At 34.8% G+C, this 14,165-nt stretch overlaps 2 protein-coding genes across 3 annotated transcripts; both read right to left on the reverse strand.

Annotated features, from left to right (window-relative positions):
* Positions 1 to 1,291: 1,291 nt before the first annotated feature.
* LOC123216773 (calcium-dependent lipid-binding protein-like) lies at positions 1,292 to 7,462 on the reverse strand. 2 transcript variants are annotated; one of them, XM_044637339.1, is made up of 12 exons: positions 7,176 to 7,462; positions 6,912 to 7,019; positions 6,449 to 6,550; positions 5,932 to 5,982; positions 5,486 to 5,606; positions 4,644 to 4,765; positions 4,405 to 4,503; positions 3,695 to 3,775; positions 3,502 to 3,587; positions 3,047 to 3,272; positions 2,351 to 2,515; positions 1,292 to 1,890 (listed from the first exon to the last, which is right to left on the reverse strand). In XM_044637339.1, the coding sequence occupies exons 2-12, from the start codon at positions 7,014 to 7,016 to the stop codon at positions 1,510 to 1,512; spliced, it is 1,539 nt and encodes a 512-aa protein (XP_044493274.1). In that variant the 5' UTR covers positions 7,017 to 7,019; positions 7,176 to 7,462; the 3' UTR covers positions 1,292 to 1,509. The 2 variants fall into 2 exon arrangements, with proteins under 2 accessions (XP_044493274.1, XP_044493272.1); XM_044637337.1 differs by having other exon boundaries at positions 7,109 to 7,461.
* A 941-nt stretch (positions 7,463 to 8,403) lies between these two features.
* LOC123216774 (cucumber peeling cupredoxin-like) lies at positions 8,404 to 9,522 on the reverse strand. The gene is made up of 2 exons (XM_044637340.1): positions 9,190 to 9,522; positions 8,404 to 9,095 (listed from the first exon to the last, which is right to left on the reverse strand). Exons 1-2 carry the CDS (start codon positions 9,383 to 9,385, stop codon positions 8,650 to 8,652), a joined length of 642 nt encoding a protein of 213 aa, XP_044493275.1. The 5' UTR covers positions 9,386 to 9,522; the 3' UTR covers positions 8,404 to 8,649.
* Between the last annotated feature and the right edge of the window lie 4,643 nt (positions 9,523 to 14,165).

Below are 14,165 nucleotides of genomic sequence, written 5' to 3' on the forward strand. Positions count from 1 at the left end.
GACTGTAGCAACAAAAGTCTTACCGCCCACGCCTGTCGAGAGGAGAGAGGGCTGCCGCTGACCCGGTGAGTGATATTCCCCAGACTAGTGTGTCTTGTCATGATGATCTTAAAGAATGTGCTTGCGCTATTATTATATAATATTCTAGCCTTAGCCCTAAGCTGTGTATTAATAAATAAGTATTTGAACATGACATTATTGCTTTTTATGATACGGCATCGCAACTGCACCGCTCTATTCGTCATAGGTCAAAAGATAGCCCCATTGCTGAGTAAATTACTTGTCCCTCCTAAGGTCTGGGCAAAATTTTTCCCTGTTTTTTTTTTTTTCATGTAATTTACGCTTTTGACCCGAGACTTAATCCTATCCCCAAGAAATTTGCATGTACAGTACAGTATTATAGTCTTTCCCTCATTCCCATTTTCATATTCACTCCTTTGCTTGCACTCCTTCACTATTCCAAATACGAAATCTAATGACATTTCTATCATTTCCTATCATCGTGAATGATTTGGCACCGTAGTGAGATGATAAAATATATATTGAAAATCTATAGATACTACTAACGACTTGATTTCATGAATCCTAAAAATTTTGTTCAAAACTTAATATTGTATGAGATTGATGAATTCATGCAAAGTCATTGACGAAATCTATCTAAGTTGATGATGAAATCTATTATGAGATCCTACATATTTCATCAACTACTTGGCATTGAATGAGATCGAAAGGAAGGAATAATGACGATGTTTGACTTCTTTCCCTAGATTCCAATAGACAACTAGGGTTAGATTTTTTAAATTTTTGTATAGATTAAATTCCAGGTTTTCAAATTTGTAGAAATGATCCCACTATTAAATTTAAAAATTTAAGTTGAAATCTATAATAAACCAAATTTGATTTTGCATTAAAAAAAAATTGTTTGAACCAGAAGAAAAGTGTCTTTGAATCAAAGCTGGGTTGGGATTTGTCATTTACTCATGATAGTTATGATTAAACTCTGCTCTTAATTGAGTTAGATGCTAATGCTATGGTAGTTCCATTGGGTGGGTGGGGTACTAATTGGTGGCTTGTTTTGTGCTGTCCAATACACTGCATAGATCTTAGAGATGACAGGTTGTTTGTTCTTTTATAGTTCACGGGACAAATTTCTTGTATTTAACGTTTAATCAGGAATATGCATCCGGTAGATTCAATGATGCAACCCACATGCCAAAACTGCTTAAACTATAAAATTAAATTAATACGCAACCCAGCCCAGTAACGACATGATTTAGAATGACAAACACAATTTTGTACGATGCTTGAAGATCTATTGCACATTCAAAGATACAATTATACAATGACCTAAACAGAAAACATAATTCGGACAATTTATGTAACCGATTCCCAAGCTGTGAGAAAGAATAGCATTGGAGAAACTGCCAAGGAAATAAAATTACTCCACCTAGTACTTCAAAAGAGTACAGACAAGAGTACAAACTCACATTACAAACTTACCATTGCTATTCACTGTAATGGCTTTACACCGCCATTTTCTTGGACGCTAGTCACTGGAGTAGTGCTGCCACTCCTTTTGCTGGATTGGCCTGTGATAGTCCTGCCCATAAACTTTCCTGCTTTGCTCAAGCCGCTGCCCACAGCCCCAAGGCCACTCCCAACGAACCCAACGCCAGCACCAACACCACTGGTCACAAGCCCAGCTCCAGCACCAATTCCAGTTCCAACAAGCCCAACTCCAGAACCAACCAGGCCGACGGCTCCATCAAGTGCATCCATTGTACTCCCAATAACACCTTCTGCTTTCAGTTTCTTTCTTTCTTCCAGGATCCTCTTCTCTTCTTCTAGTGCGGCAAACTGCTCCTCTTTATTAAATTCATGGTAAAATACCTGAAGTTACAACTGAGATATAAGTACAACTGAAAATTTAAAACAGATGAGGAAAATATAGTTCTGTATAGCGTCCTAAATTAAAATCTCCAACTTGTTAAAGAATACATATATAAACAATACATATATAAACGGGCTAACCAAGGCCAATCATTCTAAGAAATGTTGACATTCAACAATATTCAGTAAATTCTTGTTGCAAACCTTCCCCACAATCAAAAGAAATTAAATAAGATAAATCAGAAGTTTTTTTTTTTTTTCACATAAGAATGAATAGCCCAATGGTTGCTTAACCCAGTTCAAGGAAGCAAACAAGCAAAGAACATGCCATGATCTGAGAAACAACTAAATAAAATAGATTATATATGTTTTATACACATAATAAACTATAATGTTGTTATAACTATATAAAAAATCACCAACTTCAAAATGGTAATACCAGGGTGAGCAAAGTTTCTACCTTTACAGTAATTGTTCCTCGGTCCTTCTTATCTTTTATTTTCAGCATATCAAGTGACGGCTGAAGTTTCAATTCAAATTCATTCAAAGTATTTGCTTCGAGATCAATCAAAGGCAATTTTACTATTCCCAACCTCTTGTCTTGACCAATGTCCTGATCGAGAACCTGTATGAGAGGTTTAATAATATTACTTGTAATTAAAAAAGCAGATCCTGCCATCCTTCAATAAAATCACATTAAGAATGCATAAAAGCAACAAGAACTTCCCCTGCTTTGGGTAGCATGGAGAGACGCTGCAACATACAAACACATAACAATCGTGTCATCACCCCAGATACATGGAATCAAGGCTTTGCTGAGTTTAGTCCACTAAGTTTAACTTGGTAATCAATCTCCAACTAAAACAAAATTCAAACAGAACATGCTCGAATGCTCTAGGGTAAGCCCAACTGTGTATATGACTCAGTACTGGCACATGTGGACCTATGCCTAAAGGTTTGGACAAATTATTGTGTAGCTTTAGGGAGAGAAATTGTCCAAAAATCCACATCATAATTATAATAATTCCCCACTGGTAATGTGAATGCAAAGATACATACTCACAAGCGCGCGCGCATGTCATTCAAGAGGCAACACATTGCAGAGAGCACAAAATAGAATTACAAGAGAGATGAAAAAGTATTAGCTGATTAAAACCTCAAAAATGATCGATTGCGTCTCTTTGTCTTCTGCAATCAATTCAAATGCTTGATTCCAAACAGGATTCAGGTTGTTGTCAACATGATGTGTTTTAACCTTGAACAATGGCCGAATATAAAGAACCACATAAGGATCAGATTTTCCAATCATTTCCATGTTCTTCAAATTATTCGCTTTCACCACTGTAACTGTAACCTTTCCCTGTGGTTTAAGTTCTAATTCGCTGCATACAGAAAAGAAAGGCTATATAAGACAATTAAAGAATATAGAATATAATAACTACTAAGTATCCAAGTAATGAAGTGAAATAAATAACTCTAGCATAAGTAATGAATTGAATTATTTATCCACCATGTCTCAGTTCAATATTTTCTAGGGGTTGCACTCTTACATAGTGCACAACAAAAAAGAATCCAAACTCTGAGAACATGAACCAGAAAACCAAGAATTACCTTGTATCAACAGGTACACCGCCTATTGGAACAACGATCCTATGGGGCCATTGAAGCATGTCTGTCACAATTGAATTCACAGTATCCTAAGAAATGTGATAAAAGCAGAATGATGAGTCAAAGCAATGGTTTCAAATCAAACAGGATTATTTAATCAAAAGAATAATAATTCAAATGCTAAGATATAACTTACATCAATCATATCCGAAATTCCAGGTATGGCTGTTAAGCTTCCACCAATAGCCTTGAGAGTATAATCAATCCTTGGCTTTGGCTGATTAAACATATATGAGTCAATATGTAAACAACTCTAATTCATGACAGTGTTAACAAGTGCACAGTAGCTCCACTCATTATATGTGCTGAGTGAATTTATGACGGCCCTACAGTCAACTATGTTGGAATTACTCACCATTTAAATCATATGACATAAGCAGGCAATCCCACTTAAAAAATCGAACAAACGCCAAATAGTGCTTAAACCTATTAACTCAAATAGCTATTGGCTTTGTTCCAACTTAAAATATTTATCTTCTTAAACGTTCCCAGTGAAAACAACTTTCAATTTTACAAAAGAGAAAGTTTTCTATTAAAAAAAATTCACAACTGATAGATACAGAAATAAGAATGACCTCTCAACACTTCCAACAATCTGGATCTAAGTATAACTTAACAGCTTGGCAGATATTCATTTTTACATATGTGTTCCGCTCACTGGTAAAACTGACATTATTTCGAAACATTTAAATATCTTCTAATTTTTCACATCACAAGCAGCACAACTTTTTAATTTGATTTTTTGTTCCTCTTTAACAAAGGTCTTTGGTAGAAGAAATGAAAAACTACCGAAGCCACTTCATATTTGCACACCATACAAAAATTAGATGAAAACTTGAAATGTACCTCAGAAAGTAGAGCAACGACAACAGCAGAAATGCATGGTATCTCTTCAGATAGTTGAAATATAACACGGATAACGGTAAAAACTTGAAGGTCTTTCAACTGTAGCATGTGACATCATGGCAATACTTGAATCAGGTACTTGTTTCAAAAATTTGTAAACAAAGAAAAAAATAATATGGCACCTAAATTTAACAAAAGTCATAATGAGAAAAATAAATACCCAAAGTCAAAGCACTAACCTGAATGGGTATTGAAGCAACAAGGGCAGCTTCAACACCTAAAATGATGCTCGGATCACCACCCCAACGGAAATCAATATCCATTGTAATTTGACCTTCCTTCAGACTTTGAACACGGATACCTGCATTAGAAAAGTAATTATACAAGTACTTTAAAAGCTACCAAGGGAACTAAAACAGGAATGAAACAAACTTTGATAGTCACAATAATCATTAAATTGAGCTAGGTTCCTATCATAGTCTCACAGTTTTGGCCCAAGTCTTATGCTAAGAATCAAGGTAAGGTAGTGAAACAAACTTTGACGGTGACAATATCATTTATCCTCTCATATTATGGCCCAAGCCCCATGACAACGATCAAGTTTTGGTAGTGACAATATAAGAATAGGCATATGAGAAAGAAAGTAAACTCTTTAAATACGGAAAGGAGAAATATATATAGGAAAATTTTTTTCTTTTAAAACTTGAAGAAGAAAAAGGGCACCTTCCTGGCAAAAGGAAATAAAATTCTCAGATGTTTACTAAAGAAATTGAAGACAAGTAGAAATCATTCAACCCTGTAAGTATACCTATTGCAGCAATAAATTTAAGAGAAATTTGAATCTTAATGCAACTTCATATAAATTTGGTTTTTCTAGTATGCAACAAATTTGGAAGACCTACTTCCAGAAACTCTGCACTGGTATCTTCAAGACATTGTGTTTCAAAATAAATTTAGTAAAAATCCATGAAAGGTACTTTGTGATTTACAGGAATCTCCATAAAATATGATACAGAAGATAGAAAAGAGAATGGAAAATAATTTTAGAAAAGTTGTGCAAATACCATAAACTGAAGCATACCTTCGATTTTGGGAGCCACATTGCCAAGAGACAACTTGCTAAACTTTAATGAAGTAATTCCTGGAGGCCGATATTCTTCCAGTAGAGGTTCAACAGATTCTTTTATTACCAATTCTGCTGCCTGAAAACAACAACGTTAATATTGCTTCATTTTCTCTGTCCTCTAGTTCTCTCTCCATTTTGAGATCCATTTATCCTTTGTCTTCCTCTAATGTCAGTGAAATATCTTATATATCTACTGAAATAATTAAACACCTAGAAAATAGAAACCAATAACCTATAATAGAATCATGCCTTCTGTCAAGTAGTTCCATCACATTTGTCCACCCTTTCATTTGCATAATCTCATAAGTGAAAATTTTTTATTCATCATTACCACTACAGGGTCCACTGAATCATCACATTTTATGTATAAAAATTTATTGTAAGAAAAGCAAGGAGCTTACATCTGCAACGAAAGGCCATAATTTGCACAATTCCTTGTTCAACCATTTCACCTGCACCACCCAACCAAAGTATGCATAATAAGCTACAATAGACAATGGAAAAAAATTGTACTTGTCAAATAATTTCAGATCATACTTTTAGAAGATATTCCCTGCAACTTGCCTTTGAATTCAAAAGAACATATCATAAAATCAAAAAATTTGTAATTTAAAAAAAAAAAAAGCATAATTAAAGATCAGAACAAATTTCTTAAATAACTTGCGAAGCAAATTGAGTGTTGCATCCCTCAAATATTTAGTAGATGATACTCTGTAATTTTGGAACATAGAAAAGAAAACTGACAAAGTGATTTTTAGAAAACCACGAAGTCTTCGGAGTAGATTTCCAAATTTTTGAGAAGGCAATTTTACTTAGACAAACAAAAGATAATTTACAAGTCTACTGTTTCCTTTGTGTTTCAACCAAAAACAAAAAATATATATATACAATCGACCAGGAACAAATAAAAAAGTCAACCTGTTCATACACAGGGAATGATATCCATTCAGGAAAATTGTCACCACAGATTTTCTTCAAATCATCTCTGTTGAGTGACCCAAGAACTTTAATATCAGCTGCCTGTGGGAGCAAAATACACACATATAATGAATACCAGTCACTGAGAAAAGTATAAACAACTCAAATAGTTCTAACCTATGAATAAACCACCAACAAGCGGTAGAACTCTTTACAATATCCGAAATTCATTAACATTACAAGAACATGACCAATATTTACACTGATAAAGTTCCTCTGATAAAGTGAAGAACGTTATTATGTTCCTTTGAAGATAATTCTCCAAAAACTCAAGGCAAAACTAACTACTGTTAAAAGTTTTGATCCAGACATCAAAAGATAAGTAAATTCTAAAGGAAAAAAAAGCAGTAAGTGAAAACAAATTAAGCGAATTAGGAAATTGTTTTCCAAAAAATTAGCGTACCTTTGCAACTCGCTTGGTGCTTCGGTACCTCATCATGTGCCGCCATCCGGCCATCAATACGATCCCGAAGATCGTCCCCATCAAAAACCCGGAAATCAACCCCATTTCCTGGAATCCAAACAGAATTTTGATTAACAAAAGAAAAATAAAGTAAATCGAAGGAATGTTTCTGTCAAGAGAGTGAGAGAGGAACTTACGGACTGATCGAAGAGTGAGGTAAAAGAGTGAAATAATTAGTGGATCAGATTTGAAAAAGAAATTAACCTCTACTGCAGGCAAAGCAAAAACACGATCCCACAACACTTTATGAATTTGTCTCCATCTAACCCTTAATTATCAACGTTTCCCTCGCAAGACGAAAAGGCTTTGTCTCGTTATTGTTTGTGATTAACAAATGTCAAAAGTCTGGATTTCTTGCTCTAAGCGTCGGCATTCAAGGCGCTGTGTAGGTGTAGGCCACGGCAGAAAGACACTCTCTCTTCTCTGTCACATTGAATCTTCCGCTTTTATCACTTAAAAGCGCGTCTGTCCGTTACTGTTGTGAAGTGGAAAAAAATCTCAACCTCATCCTTAAATTGCCATTAAAATATGCCTTTTGTATCCCTTTCACTACATTTTCTCTTTTTTTGTTTTTATTTTCATTTATTAAAATTTTATATACAAATATGGTGATGGCAGTTTTTTCTTCCTGTCTAGCATCTGGAGCGTCCAAAACTGCCACCCCATACATCTGTGCTTGCTTCCACGGTCTGTTACCGTTGTAACAGGTGACAACGGCGCCAAAAATATTGCAATTTTTTCGTTTTTACAGTATAACTACCAATTGCTTTGGCTGCAACTGCAAGAAAGCGGTAATTGCTCTGATCCGTTTTGCTGCCGCAACAAAACCATTCAACCTCCATTCTTACCATCCGTTCAAAGGCTACTTTTACACACTGGCTTGAACGGGAGGGAATCTCTTACTTAAAAATATTATATTTTATGCCTCAATGACTTAACTCGAATTACGAGGATTATCGTAACATCTTTTAACGCAGGTTGACAAAATATCCCAAAAAAGATGTGAAGGAGGTTGCCTCCTATGGATCTTTGAGTCCCACTTTCTCACAAACGATTATTTGAATAACAATATTTGATTATTCATAATTTTATTCATATTTTATTTAAATTGGGGCGGAATTTTATAATTTTTATATCGATGGGCAGGAAGTATGATTCTTCATCATTACTAGATAAAATAATTTTACATTTCTGATGTGCAGATCAATTTATTTATAATCATAATTACTTACCGTTCATACTTCATACATCCAATATTTCCTATACCTTTTTAGTGATGAATTGGTGTGAATAACGTATCTTTAATTGATTTTGCTACGAAGCACATGATGAGACAAGCGGTAGAAGAAGGCTCGAGTCTGGAAACACGAAGTCAAAATCATTAATGACCATTAAGGATGGCTATATCATATCCATATGATTATCACGTGCATTGATGGTTGATTAATTGATTTTGATTTCTCTCGGATTTATGAATAACAAAGAAATTAGGCTCTCCAAATCAATACAAAAGAATCTGTGGAACCCACCCAGCCCATGAATGTATGAGTCCATCCCTGGCAAAGCTCACCCTAATCCTGTATCCAAACATTTCCCAACCAAAGCGCATGTAATCTCAAAATTATACGAAGTCCAAAATGGCCCCATTAAATTAAAAAAATACCAATCCTTGCCCGTTTCACACTAGGGCGGCTGCAAGACAGAGTAGCAACGAAGGCAGCAAAGAGCGCACGTTAAGAAGGCTACTTGATGCACCATTGAACAGCGACGGTGACCCACCCACGATCGTAATCGGCGGCGATTGAGCGGTGTCGGGTCCAGGCGGCGCGACGTAAGGCGGGGGAGGCGGTTGATTGAGACTGGGAGGCAAGCCCTGGCCGTGATTGACGGAGATCTGGAATGCCATGCCACGTTGGCACTGGATGCCATCGTCAGCGTCAGAGAAGAAGTAGTTGGGACCTGTAATAGTCAATGGGACTGCAATGGTCATCGATTGACCAAACTCAGTGCTGCCACCGTCGTAGTGGAGAGTATCATTGTCTGATGCATCGTCGGTGGTGCAAATATTAAACGTGGTCTCGTTGTATGTTAAGATCACGGTCTGGTTGCTGTTCGTATTGAAAACTAGGTAGATCACAAAGTAACCAATAAAAAACCAGTAAAAATTTAAAAAAATAACAAAAAAAAAGATATAATTGAATTGAGAGTTAAAACTTACTGAGAAAGTCTCCGAGATTAAAGGTTTGGTTAGAGGCCCATGAGGAGTAATTAGTGGCGGAGATGTTGTTTTTGGCGTCAAAGAACCAGCCAGAGGAGGCACCGACGGTGTAATTGGTGTATTGCGATGCTACGGTGGTGATGAGGAGTGCCATCACCGTCAGATATAGAGAGGCGGTGATGGTGGGGGTGGTCATGACTATAGAGTGTCTTATTTTAATATCAGCGGTTCGATCTAATGACTTTTGAAGTGGGTTTCCTTCCGGTCCTGGGTTTTAAAGAGGAATTTGGAAGATAAAATATTGATACGGGAATAAGAAAAAGCCGGTGTGTTTGTAGTTATGTGCCAAGTCGCCGTTAGTGAGTAAAAGGATGTGGGCCCACATGGGTGGTTCCTGAACTTCCTATGCAAAGACAAAGCTCCAAAATGAGCTGGTCCTCTTTCACCATTCCCTGGCCTAACCTTCGATTTGTTTCATTCTTCCTCGTTTTAAAGGGTTGGATTTGAACTCAGATGGCTGTTTTGGTTTGGTTTGAATCAGATCTGGTAATTCAAAATAGCTGAACTCCTTATTTCAAATTCGAATTGGGTTTAAACCAGTTTTATTTGAGTATGGTTTAGGATGTTAATGGATTTTGATCTGTAAATCGCCAAGATGCTTAATTTTTGTTAGATGTCACGTCTTAATCAAATGGGAAATTTTGACTATTCAAACAAAATAAATTGGCCAAACGACTGTTTCCCACCCAAGGTTTGATGTTTTCTCAAATGTCTCTCTTTTAACTATGAAAACACCAAATACACATTCATGACCGGTTAGATTTAATAAAACCCTAACGCCTGAAAATTTTATCTCTTTTTGCCCCCCTAAACTTTAAAAACTAAAATTTTTCATCAGCCTAAGTTTTAAAAAATGACAGTTTCACCCTAAGGTTTGGTTTTGAAATCTCCGACGACCGTTTCGGCTCCATTGCCGACAACCTCTCCCTCCCGAAGCAGCATCTCCTTCTGGCGAATGCTTTCCTCCCATTTGGAGGCTCGATCGGCGTCGGAGACGCCTTGGGAGATGAAGAACTTCGTCGGGGAAGACGAAGTTCTTCGTCTCTCCAGACGAAGTTCTTCGTCTCTCCAGACGAAGTTCTTCTTCTCCCCAGACGAAGACGAAGCCGTCATCTTCGTTTGGGAAGACGATCGTCTTCCCAGAAGAAGACCTCTGGGAAGACGACCATCTTCCCTGATGAAGACGAAGACGATCGGGCCTTCAAATGGGAGGAAAACATTCGTCGGAAGGAGAGGCTACTTTGGGAGGGAGAGGTCGTCGGCAATGGAGCCGGAACGCTCGTCGGAGATTTCAAAACCAAACCCTAGGGTGAAACTGTCATTTTTAAAAACTTAGACTGGGGGAAAATTTTAGTTTTTAAAGTTTAGGGGGGTAAAATTAGATTCTATTTTAGTTTATTTTTAATATTATAGTAAAAATGATGATTTTACCCTTACCACCGTTAGGATTTTGTTAAATCTAACCGGTCATAAGTGGGTGTTTGGTGTTTCCATAATTAAAGGGTAGAAACTTGAGAAAACATCAAACCTTGGGTGGGAAATAGTCGTTTGGCCAAATAAATAAGCCAAGCCAACAAAGGTAGTAGACTTTCTTTGCCTTATTTTATTGATTTAGAACAGCCAGGACTCAACAATGAATTGTTTTTCTTCTGTAGGAAGGAGCAAAACTTGGGGCGGTACTGATTTATAAATAAAGTGGAAATCTGGTGCCACGTGGCATATATTTTTTATCGGATGGACTCCACCAAATTCCAATAATTAAAAAGTTAGCCATTTTTTTTGTCAGATGGATATGAAAATCAAGAGTTCATGAGGTTAAAATTGTCACACTATTGGTGGGAATGGGTTGAACTGGAGGCAGAGTCCGACCCTGGGTGAAAGGGCAACTCTTCGTCCATGTTCACATTCACCGCTTTCATCTCAGCCGTCAATTTTGAGTTTAAATCCAAGGTACAGACAAGAAGCAGTGTCAACACTGCCTTGACGAATCCTTCTACCACCACCTCCATTCGGAAATATTTGGGCGCCGTGTACCGTCTGTTCGGTGCAAATCTTGACGTAGACTTTTGTTGATATTGATGCAATAACGATATCTAATGATTGTCTCTTTTTAATGCCAATAAAGTACATTTATTGTAAACTAAATTACATTCTCCGGTTTGATATAACTTATAAGCATACTTTTCCAAGCCTGCATGAATCAAACTTTTTTTTTTCAAACCTTTATAAAAATAAAGTAGTAATTTCCTCAAAGAAAAATTTGAAAAAAACCTTTTTCTGAAATTTCACATCAACGTTAAATGTAAAAAGTTAATTTTTTTTATAAATTTAAAAGTCTGTTTTTAAATTTTAATCATCACTTTTATTGAAATTCACATTATCCTTATTATTACAGCTAAATGAATGTTTAGCACGTTAAGATTGAATTATCAATTCGTTTTGTCCACATTCTTCAAATGAGATTAAAATCAAATTATCAAAGCCCTATTATATCACCACTTTCATTATTACTCATAGTCCTTAAGTGAAATTAAATCATTGATTTGACTTAGAGAATGATAATGAAAATGTTATAAAGGTCGTTGAAAATGATAAAATCGTATAATAAAGAGGTAAGATATGATAAAGTCCAAAGAGATATCAAACCACAATATAGAAGGAGATTGCAAGAAGGGCATTAATGAGTTTTGAACATGTATATAATAAGAGAATAATCAAATGAAAGAATACAAGGATTATAACTGTTCTTATTAAACTCATGTTAATCTAACTGATATGAGTTTTTTAGTATTATTTTCAATTTGATTTTGGACAAGAATGTGTAATTTATGTTTTTGAAGTGTAGACAAATGGTTTTTAGCCAACCCAATTGCAAAAATTTATACATGAAATTGATATTTTATGATTTTTTTTTTCAATAATATTTGTACTTTTGAAACTTAGATGTCAATATATTGTGAAAATCAATACTAATATTCTAATTTTTTCAAAGAGACCGCTCTATCTTAATATCATAAAATAATCCAAAAAAATGCTGAGAAATTTGAATTTAATTATAAATTACAATAAGAAATTTGAATTTATTCAATGTTGTTGAATTAACTCACGAATCTTGGTTTGGACTTCATGACAGAGCCCAGGTAAAGCAGGCCCAGTCATCATACAGGCTTCAATGCCTTGATAGGCCTGAACTATACTACACCCTTATCTAACTAGCATGGGCTAGTTGCGGCCCAATATTCATTTTACATTTGGGCCAAAAGAGTTATTCCTGTCCAAAATTTGTTGAACTTCCAAATTAGTATCCAATAAGTATTAAAAACTCAAATTTTTACACATAAGCTATTAAACCTAATAGAATCAATTAGTTTAACATTTAATTAATAATTTATTAAAAATAATAAAATTTTATCTATTTTTTTAATAATTTATTTTAAAATATTATATTTTTCTCTCAATTTGGTTTCCATTTCTCCAGAAAAATTCTTTTGGTGACCTTCTCCCTCTTCTATTATTCTAGATTTTGGATTTTTTCTTTCTTCTCCCCTTTTGGTATTCCAGATCTTTGATTTTCTCTTTCTTCTTCCCCTTCTGCTTTTCCGGATCTTGGTTTTTCTCTTTTTTCCACAAATTAATCTCTCCCAATGTCACATCGTTATGCAATTGAGCTTTATTTCGATCCCCCTTTGGACCCTCTTTGGAAACCAAGTTTTGAAAGCATGGAACGTGCTGGCTTGCCGCCAAATCAATACCCAACTCATTGAAATCAAGTCACGTCCGCATAAAACAATTTTCTCCAGCCTCAATGTAATGACGACAATGTCTTGTTTCTCGCTTCAACGCCTTCAGTTTTGCTACTTCTATTTTAGTCTCAGTTTCGTGAAACAATTAAGAAAGAAGTGATTGATTTGGGAGATGAATATTGGGTGGAGAATTAGATTCCTTATTCCGTACATGGCCTGAGAATGGGGAAAATGCTACTAGAGGAAGAGAAGGCCGTTGGAGGGAGAGCACTGAAAGAACTTTACCAAAGAAATAGAAACCCAGTAGAAGGAAAATATAATATTTTAAAATTTAACCAAGAATAAAAATTATTAATTTTTTAACTGAAAAAAAATTGATAAAATTTTATTATTTTTAATATATTATTAATTAAATAATAAAATTATTCTTAAAATTAACTAATTTTAATAAATTTACCAGTTTTTGGGTAAGAATTTAAGTTTTTAATATTTAATAGTTACTAATTTGAATATTCAACAAATCTTGAGTGAGAATAAATCCAAATTTTACTGTTAAGTTGTCCAAATTTTACGTAACAATAATGATGGTGATTATAATAACATTGGGAGTGGATTAAAGCAAAGTTAATCCCAACAAAAGTCAGTTGAAGAAGGTTTGCATTAAGCTGAACTTTGATTATGACTTGAATGATCCAGATCGAATACACTTGTAATTCTTAAATACCATATATCAACTATATATATATATTCCAATTATAGTATTATCATTTATGGGTGGGTGCAAAATTTTTTTATTAACTTTTCAATGACAAATTTTAATCTAAAAATTGTCTTTTAATTATAAATCTTAATCCATTTTTATTTTTCTTCTAAGTATTAAAAATATTTAAAGTTTTGGATTTGTATTGATTTGCAATTTATTGATAACAAATTAATATGATTCAATAGCCTGCTTTTCATATTGGGTTCCTAAAGTTTAAAGTTTGACAAAGGACTTTCTCCCACCTCCCCAAGTTTAAGTTCATTTTTAATCACCTGTCTATTAGATTTCAAAAACTAAAAATATCCACTCATTATCAAATTTTCATTAAATTTCATAGTTAATTATAAGGGTTAAAAATTATTTTACCCTAAATATTAAAATAAATAAAATTACTTCCCATTTTATCTCAT

This window comes from Mangifera indica, chromosome 5 (assembly GCF_011075055.1).
Source record: "Mangifera indica cultivar Alphonso chromosome 5, CATAS_Mindica_2.1, whole genome shotgun sequence".
NCBI lineage: Eukaryota > Viridiplantae > Streptophyta > Magnoliopsida > Sapindales > Anacardiaceae > Mangifera > Mangifera indica.